Source organism: Rhinolophus ferrumequinum, chromosome 24 (assembly GCF_004115265.2).
Source record: "Rhinolophus ferrumequinum isolate MPI-CBG mRhiFer1 chromosome 24, mRhiFer1_v1.p, whole genome shotgun sequence".
NCBI lineage: Eukaryota > Metazoa > Chordata > Mammalia > Chiroptera > Rhinolophidae > Rhinolophus > Rhinolophus ferrumequinum.
In genome coordinates this window covers 11,248,040-11,257,176 of record NC_046307.1, presented here as the reverse complement: position 1 = coordinate 11,257,176, position 9,137 = coordinate 11,248,040, and the positions used below count along the sequence as shown (strand labels likewise).

The following is a 9,137-nucleotide window of genomic DNA, read 5'->3' as shown; positions in this document are numbered from 1 at the left end:
AATATGTTCTGGTTTTATAGTGAAAAAAATAAGTTTAAAAAGTTAACATAAATGCCAAAAATCGGTCCCTCGCACTTACCCTTTGCATAAACCCAAGTGTCCAGTTGCCGGCCTTGCTTTAAATATAGATACGACTGCTCGCATAGGACTCAGGACATGGCCTGAAGCCAGCTCACGGGCACTGCTGGCTCTTCGTGGCTCAGCTTCTCCAGGCAGCCAAGGCTCCCCAGTTGGGAAGACAGCACAGACTCTTCCTACTCTGGCCCTCAGCAGCCCTCCCATCCCATCCCATCCCACCAGGATCTCCTCTGGGCACCTGCATCCCCATGGAGCTGCTGGGCTGAGAGCGCAGAGCTGTGTGAGCTGGCAGAGCCTGGCAGCTTCTGCGCTGGCTCCAGCTCTCGCCTTGGAGCCAAGCCCAGGGACCCTCGGAGCCTAAGAAGCTCCATTCCATCATTGGGTCTATCAGAGAAGCACTTTACCAAGTGCCCGAGGGAGGTAGGGTGGCCCAGGGACAGAAGCCCCAGTTCTGCAGCCACATATTTTGGGGCCCCTCCTGGCCTAGCTACCTGCTTTCTAGCTATGTGATCTTAGGCAACTTATTTCTTCTCTTTGAGCCTGTCAAATAAAGAATTAAAATATCAACTTGGAAGGAGACTTGTAAGAATCAGAAATTTATATACAGACGATGAAGCCAATAAGTAACATTTCCTGGGTACCAACTACTGGCTAGGCACTCTGTTAAACACTTTGTATGTCTGATTGTCTGATGTCACGTAGGTCTCACAGCTGCCCCAACAGGTACTGTGACTGCTCCCACTTTCCAGATGATGAAAGGAAGGCTGTGAAGTCACTTGCACTGCTAAGTGCATCAGGAATTTCTGCCGCCATGCCTGGGCCCACACCACTGCACCACACAGGCTAGCAGTGTCTGGAACCCGGATTTCATCCAGATGGTTACCATTGTTATGTCTCCTGACTGGGCTTCTGCCTGACTTTGGAAAATGGTGTGACAGTGGGGAACCCCCACCTGGTTCTCCCCACCCCCCAGACTGCTGCCACAGTCAGGGGCCACATACCCACTTTAGGAAGCCTTTCACGCAGAATGACCAAACCCACCCACACACCCATTCTTTGAGCCAGCTGCAGTGACCACCGGCTTTGCTGCTGTACAACCCACGGCAACCTACCTCCAGACCTGGCCTCGCGCTCTGGCCACCAGGTCTGCGGCCCAATGGGGACTGCTCACACCCTGAGTCAGGCCTGCTGGCACCTGCCCCAAACCCCTTTCAATTCTCAGCAGATCTGGGCCACAGGCCTGGGTCTCCCAACTGCTCAGAACAGCCCGCCTGTCTGGCCGAAGGGAACCTCAGGAATCAGAAAAGCAGTACCCTTAAGCAGCCTCTCAACCGTCCGGGGGAGCCAGGGCGCTTGGCTGTGTTCGCGCCCTGGTGTCTCGGTGTACAAGTGTGTGCAGGAGGGAGAACACTGGACGAGTGTGTGAGTGTGCATAAACGCGCGCGGGGCTCCGAGTGTGAGCCGCTGCGAACCCGATTCCCGGGGCAGCGGGCGGGCGGGCGGGGACGGTCTCCTCCCCCCACCGCGCGGAGAAATCTCAGTGAGTCACCGAGTGGTTCTGCATATTAATGAGCTCGCTCGCTGCGAGGGCAGGAGCGGATTTAAAAGAGACCTGGGCGGGCGGAGGGAGGCTGTGGAGCGAGCGCGGAGCCCAGCACAGAGCGCAACGCGCGCAGCGACAGCCGGAGGCACCTACCGACGGGCGACGGGCGCAGCGGGCGCGAGAGGAGCCGGGAAGAGAGGCGCGCTCGGGCTAGGAGAGCAGAGCCGGGCAGCGTCTCCGGCCGCCACACCGAGGGAGGGCACCTCCCCGAGTCCCCACTCCCGCCGCGCCCTCCGACCAGCATGAGGCTCCTGACCGCCGCGCTGCTCCTGCTGCTCCTGGCGCTGTTTGCCGCGCGCGTGGACGGTGAGTGCTCGGCAAGTCCCTTGGCTTCCCGGCGGGTCCTGGGGAACCCAAGCGTCGAATGCTGGGCTTCCTGGGACCCCGGGGGTTCTCGGTGGGCACCGAGGGCGGTCGAGGGGCAGGAGACCGCGTGAGCAACTAAGTGGCCCCTGCGCGCTCTCTCGCAGGGTCCAAATGCAAGTGCTCCCGGAAGGGGCCCAAGATCCGCTACAGCGATGTGAAGAAGCTGGAAATGAAGCCAAAGTACCCGCACTGCGAGGAGAAGATGGTTATGTGAGTTCTCGCTCCGCACCGTGAGCCCATGGCCCTGCTCTTAACCCGGTGCTGGGGCACATCGTGGGGCTGGGTCAGGCAAACAAACATTTCTCTCCGCCGTTAGCGGGGCCTTTGTAATTGCCCAGCGAGTCCTTAGGACGCTGGCGCGACAGTCTGGAAGAGAATTTGGAAAGACAGTCACTGTCCCGTGCTCCGGAAACAGCCTCTCCAAGCAGTTCACCCTTGCTAGGATTTAAATGGGCGTCCCTTTGGTGGTGCTGCCCACCTTTCAAGGGTGGTCATGGGTTAAATGGGTCCCATGTGCCAACTTCGGACACTCAGACTGAAATCGCTCGAAACACACCCAGAACTAGTGAACTGCACCAAACCTGTGCAGCCTGCTGCCTCCCGCTTACTGGAGAGAGGATTAAAGAATACGCTGTCATAAGCCCTCAGACCCTCCTCTCAGAGCCTTTTTCCAATCAGGGGACCACTGACGGCCAGTTTCGGCTTCTAGCGATTTCATTTCGAGAATGAGCCTGGCTTTTCCGTCATAGGCCAGACTCCTGTGGATCCCCAAGCCTAAGCAGTGCTGTGGGAAGTGCTCTGTGGGGGTTAATGTGCCACGTGGCTGGAGCCCTGCTTGGTGGGGATGTGGAGACTATCTCCAAAACTGGGGCAGAGAGAACACTGAGTTTCCTTGCTCCTCTGCCTTCCCAGTTAACCTCTTGAAGCCAGCACCGCTATTTCCCCATCAGAACTCTTTTGGCCAGGAACGGAGCCCTTGGCAAAGCAGCTACCAAATATCTGCCATGGACCGTTGGCCCCTCTTCCCCTCCCCCAGAAATAGGACACACTCTATTCTCAATCTGGGCAAGTGCCTTCCGGCCACTGGCCCCACTGTCTCAAAGACCTCCCCACAGTTTCTGCAAAGGCAGCCCCCCTCCCCCACTGCTACACTGTAGGGCCGAAGTTAGGGGAATCCTGAAAGCCACTGGGCCTGGACTGAACGCTACTGCCTTCCTTCCCGGCGCCTAAATTAACCCCCTGTCCCTGCCCCTTTGCCCTGCTCCTTGCCTTATGGACCCAAGTCCACAAAAACGGCCAGAATATCCTTTTGGGTGGGGGCCAGAAGTCACAGGAACTGATGGAGGAGCTATAAGCCCCTCCTGGCTCCCAGCTTGGGGACTGAAAATGACAGGGACTTTGCATGTTAAGTCTGCAGTCCTCTAAGTGCTGAAAAATGTTCCACATACCAAGGAGACCTGCTGAGACCTTGCAGGGGAGAAGCAGGGTATGGGTACCATACCTCAAAAGGACAGAATGCTCGGTAAACAGCTTGCTCTTTTTCCTGGCTAAACTTCTCAGAATAGAGAGGAAACTGACAGCCAGGCAAGTGCATGAAGACGACTTTGTGTAGCCTTCTGAAAACACGCAGGAGCTTCATACGATCCGCACGCAGTTACCCTCTCTGAAACCTCCACTCCACACCCAGACCACCCCCCATCCCTGAAGGGCCGCAGGTCTTCTCCCCTTTCAAGCTGCTAAGACTCAAGATCAGACAAAGGGCCAGCACTTTTTGCCAAAGCAGGTTTTCAGCCCCCAAGGCTGAACAAAAGCAAGTTTTCCAGCTCACCCTGAGTCACCCAGAAATCTCTGATGGGTGGGAGAGGGAAGAGGGGCTTTGCAAGTAGGAGTCCTTGCACCCAGAAAGGTCCAGGAGAGTCCAGATTCTAGAAATGGCAATTTGTGTCATACGTCCACTGAGCTCTTGCCAAAATCCCTGTAACCCAGAGCCGCTGAGGAGAGGGGTGCAGGACCCAGAATTTCTGAGTAACTTCTGGGGGCAGAGATCCTCAAGTCTTCACCCCACAGCCAGTTTTCAGAGTCCCAGTACTGTGACGGAGCATGTGAGCCTGATGGGGGAGGGCTGAACGTCCTCTCCTGCTCCCCAACCCTCAGGTCTTTTGGACTTGGGATCCCCAGCCTGCACACTGACCTAATTGAGGGAGGGATTTTTCTCAGGCTTTGTCATGTCCTTTTATTCCAAGTGCAAGACCAGCAGTGTAGGCAGAGAACAATGCATGGGCTAAATCCCTGCAGACTGACTAGGTAGCACGGGGGAGGAAAACAACTGGACTCCACTCTGAAGCCTGGCTGGCCTCATGCTCAAGACCTTGAAGGAGGGACAAGACCCAGAGCGACAGGCCTCAGAGGGAGCGCCAGCGAAGCCAGGGGCCCCGTCATAGTGAAGAACCCATCCCTGCCCCAGGAAGCTGAGGGCGTGGTGGGGGTCCTGGAAACTCAGAGCACAAGGGAGGGAAAAGAACAGATTGTCCAGAAATGCCCTGCCCTCCTTCTGGTAGCAGATTCGATTTCCTCTCCTGTCAATTGGGAGACTCAGAGTTCATGGCGACCTTGCTCTCTTCTAGAACTTGGCCCATACGCCCTAACACTTTTATCTTTGGGAACCAGCAGGGGACCAGCTGCTCTCTCTCCCTCTCTTCCTGCTCTTCCCTCCCTGACCTCCAACCAACCCTCTACCCCCCATTCCCCAGCACCGCAGTCTTCCCCCATACCTTGCTCTTGCTGCTCTCTCTCAGGCAGTGACATCCTCACTTCTCGCTTTCCACTTTTCCACGTCCCCTCATTTTTGAACACCATCCTTCCTCTCCCACCCACCTGGAAGCTTCCCCCTAGCCCCTGCCACCCTGACCCAGCCCTGGCTGAGAGGAGCACAGCCGTTCTGGGCAGCAGTCATGCCTCCCTCTCCAGGCTGGGACTCACACACTAAGGCCTCTCTTTCTCCTTTGCCACCTCATCTTCCATGACAATTACTAATAACAGTAACTATTCATTGTGCATCTACCAGGTGCTAGGCGCTTTGCATAGATTACATCCTTGAATCATCCAATAACCCTGAGAGGTAGGTTCTATTATTATACCCATTTTATAGATGGGCAAACTGGAATCAAAAAGGTTACCCAAGGTCCCACAGACAGACCTGGGATTCATACCCAGGCCCTACACTCCGTGTGATGCCACCTGCTTCTCTACCGCATGGCGAGGCCTCCACTGGCTGATAGAGGCCTGAAGGGAGCTCTTATTTTTTTGCCCAAGGGTGAGACAGCTGAGACTTCATGCTTAGGAATCACAACGGGCTTCAAGGCCAACAAGACTTAGCGTCAGGATCAGCAAATGCCCAGCCCCGGGACAACGTGAGGGGGTTGGGGAAACTGAGGTTTGACAGGTCAGACAGAGCCCTCAGTGTGTTCAGAGCATGCCTGAGCCCTGCCGTGGGACAACTCACACCAAGGGAAGAGGTCTTGGCAGGCGCACCTGCTGACATTAGCTCTCTCCACCTCGACGCCAGCTTCAGAGGAGCCGGAAGAGTCCTCTGGCCTTTGTTTCCAAGGGAGGCATAAGCCCTGTAGACAACACCCCGCATGGGGGTGAAGCGTGGTGGGGGTGGGGACACTATCACACACTCTGAGGGCTCAGGGGGGAAGGTGAGAGCCGACCACTCCTTACAGGGCTAGACCCTAATGTGGAGTCAGAGATGAAGTGGATAAACAGAACCTTCCACAGAGCCAGCCGGGAGCAAGCATACGGACAGGCTCCCTCGAAAGGAGGGCAGAGGCCACAGTGTCGCAGTGCCCTGATCAGGACAGTCCAGGGCCACCCGTGGCCACACTAGGGCTGTCATTCAGGCTCCTCATTCTTCCACCCTATCCTGCTCCATTTCAGCATCACCACCAAGAGCGTGTCCAGGTACCGGGGTCAGGAGCACTGCCTGCACCCCAAGCTGCAGAGTACCAAGAGGTTCATCAAGTGGTACAACGCCTGGAACGAGAAGCGCAGGTAGGCCCTGCCCCCCTCACCATTCTGCCTGCCCGCCCGCCACATGCGGATCCTAGATCTCTGGTAGGTCCTCCAGCCCCGTCTAGTGGGTGAGCAGCCACCACCGTAACCACAGCAGGCAGGTAGTCAGGCACAGCTTAGATACCCCCATGGACGGGGAACTCACCACCTAACAAAGCAGGCTACTGCTCTCCTAGACAGGTGTAAGCATCGAAAACGTGTCCTTTTGTGAACTGATATTTGTCTCATTTTAACTTTCATGTTATAGTCTTAATTCCTCTTCTAATTTAAATAACTTAAGTTCTCTGAGCCCCGGGTTCCCTCTGTCAAAGACGGGGTGAGCACCCGGTACAGCTCTCACTGTCATCCTTGTGGGATGAAACATGGCACGTAAGTGACTGGGCTTATTAACTATAAAATTGTGGGGACCACCACAAGATGATCAGGATGACTCGTTGCTGACAGTATCCTCTCCCTTCAAGATGCCCGAGCCCCCCGCTGCCCAGAAACGCGACAAACTCCTGCCCACACAGGTGCAGGAGGGACCTGGGGTTTTACCCTTTAAAATCAGAGCTAATCTTAACCTCAGGGGCAGCAGTGGCCAGATGGCCAGCGCCCTGAGCCAGACCCCTACCCTCTCTGGGCTCTGTTTTCCCATAATAAAAAGAAGGCTTCCCAGCCCTGATTTCCTGGGGTCCTATGTCTGGCCTCAGACGAAGAGGCAAGTTCCTGGCTCCTCCATACCACATAAAGGTGAGCCTGCCCTGGAGAACACCCACTCTGAACCTGTTCACACCTGTATGTGCGTAGCATGGCCAGGGCAGCATGTGCGCGCACACACACAGGAGGGCCCCTAGGAGCTGGTGCCAGCACCTCATCCCATGGAGGGGGAGACCAAGGCTAAGTGGGGGTGGGGAGTGACTTGCCAGGGACCACACGGCAGGAAGCCAGGCTGCCCAGTGGCACCTTCCCCTCCCTACAGCCAGTGCCCTCGCTGCCCCTCCCATCACCCCAGGGCTAGCCGGCCCTTCCATCCTAAACTCAACCCAGGACCAGCTCTCCCAGAGCTGATACTTGGGCCCAACCCCACTACCTGAGCCTTTTGTGCTGCCTCCAAAACTGCCCCGTCTGCAGTTGCTTGAAATAGAAAGTGATGAGAGCAAGAGATTATTTTCTACAAGTCTGATGGGAATGAAGCCCTCCACCTGGTCAGGGCAAGCTGCTCACGTGGCAAAAGCAGGACCTGTCCCACCCCCGTCATCAAAAGTGTAAGGAGGCTGACCTCAGGACCAGTTCATGGAGGGGTTGACAACATTTTCATCGGACTTCTGGGAGATACTCAGGCCTTTTTCCAGGAGCATTTGTTCCTCACACCTCCACCTGGGCCGCAGCTTTGATGAGGAGGCAGACGTGGGCCCATGCAGTCCTGTCCTTTTTATTTCTGCAAATTCCTACAATGGGAGCAGTCAGGGCACCTCCATCCCCAGAACGCCCATCATTTCATTATAAAATGAGCTCATCCCTCTTTCTTGGAATTCTGAGATGTCCTGGGAGAGGAAGGGGGCATTCCCTTGTCCTCCCCACCTCCCTTCCCTTGTAAAGATCAAAAATGTCTCCGGGAATATAGAATGGAGATAAGGGAAGTAAGTACCTTGAAGTCCTCTTTGCAGAGAGCAGAATGCTGAACCCAGGGCAGACGAAGGAGAGGACAGAGGGCCAGCCCAGCCCCTGGGGGCCAGACTAGTGAGCTCTGAGCATCTCAGGGCCCAGGGCTTCTGGCTGCAAGCAGCAGGCATTTGATTTCAACGCATAACGAGGTGGTCTTACTCAAAAATCAGGAAACAGGCGGAGGGAGCAACGGGCTGTCTGAGTGGGAAGCATGGCGCCACGGCAGCCACGGGGCAGAAGAGAAGGGATTAAAGTACCCAATAGAGATGGGTTGGGAGGCGAGGGGGAAAGTCAGCTTGTGGATGTACACGGGCCTGACGAGTACCAGAGGAGGTAACCCCGAGCCACGGCGCCCACAACAGCCCCAGCCGCACCAACCACTCTTCAGTCTTAAGGCAGATCCCTCTAAAACGGGCGTTTTTCTGGAGGACATGCGTTTTTTTGGACAAAATACAAAGAAAGACACAAGCCTAAGTTGAGGGAGGGGAGGCATCTCTTCCTCCCACCCATGCCGGAGACAGAAGTTGTTCCCATCACTGACATTCAAATGTCCGTCAGTCTCTTGTTTCTGCGTATACAGAGGGTCCGCTTCACAGGGCCTTGCAGATAAAATGAGACTGCAGAGGTGGAGGCTGTTTAGAAAGCACAGAGCCAGATTCAGGAGAGCTTTTGTGGTCCGTGGGACGGCATCCTTTGAGATGTGCCCCCCGCTTCTCCCGGGCTCCTGCAGTCCTGGGAGGGGCCGCTCCCGAAGACAAGAAAGCAGCAGCAAAGCCACCAGCCTGTGCACTGCCCGAGCTGTGTCCTGAGCCGCTTACACGGGTGTTTTCTCTCCCCAGGGTCTACGAAGAATAGGGTGAACAACCGCGATGGGAAAACTTCATACTGGTTGGGAGACAGCAAAGGACTTTGCAGATTGAAAAAAAAAAAAAAAACACAGGCATAAGACACAAATTATACATTGTTACAAAGCACTTTTTACCAAGGGTCAGTTTTTACATTTTATAGCTGTGTGCAAAAGGCTTCCAGATGTGAGACCCATCTCTATTGTGCTCCAGACTTCATCACAGGCTGCTTTTTACTGAAAAGTGGGAAACTCATGCCTTGCCTTTGTAAAAAATGCTTTTTTTGTATTTGTCCAGATATCACTATACAGCTGAGCTTTATAAGCACCTGGGAGGAACAGGGGGCGTGTGGGAGGCATTTCACAGCAGCGCTGCTCCGCTCCTAGCACAGGAAGCTTTCCGCTCAGAGGTCCTGGCGCCGGGCACAGCTGCTGCAGGCTTTCCTAGGTTCATGGTCACCCCAGGGTGGCCCCAGTCGCAGGGCAAGCAAAAGCAGATCTCTGCATCTGTTACTTCAGGAACTT

The 9,137-nt window shown here is 55.4% G+C and overlaps 1 protein-coding gene across 1 annotated transcript; it reads left to right on the top strand.

Annotated features, from left to right (window-relative positions):
* Positions 1 to 1,624: 1,624 nt before the first annotated feature.
* CXCL14 (C-X-C motif chemokine ligand 14) lies at positions 1,625 to 8,703 on the top strand. Its single transcript, XM_033096819.1, has 4 exons — positions 1,625 to 1,987; positions 2,152 to 2,257; positions 5,987 to 6,100; positions 8,608 to 8,703. Exons 1-4 carry the CDS (start codon positions 1,924 to 1,926, stop codon positions 8,621 to 8,623), a joined length of 300 nt encoding a protein of 99 aa, XP_032952710.1. The 5' UTR covers positions 1,625 to 1,923; the 3' UTR covers positions 8,624 to 8,703.
* The last annotated feature ends 434 nt before the right edge of the window (positions 8,704 to 9,137 follow it).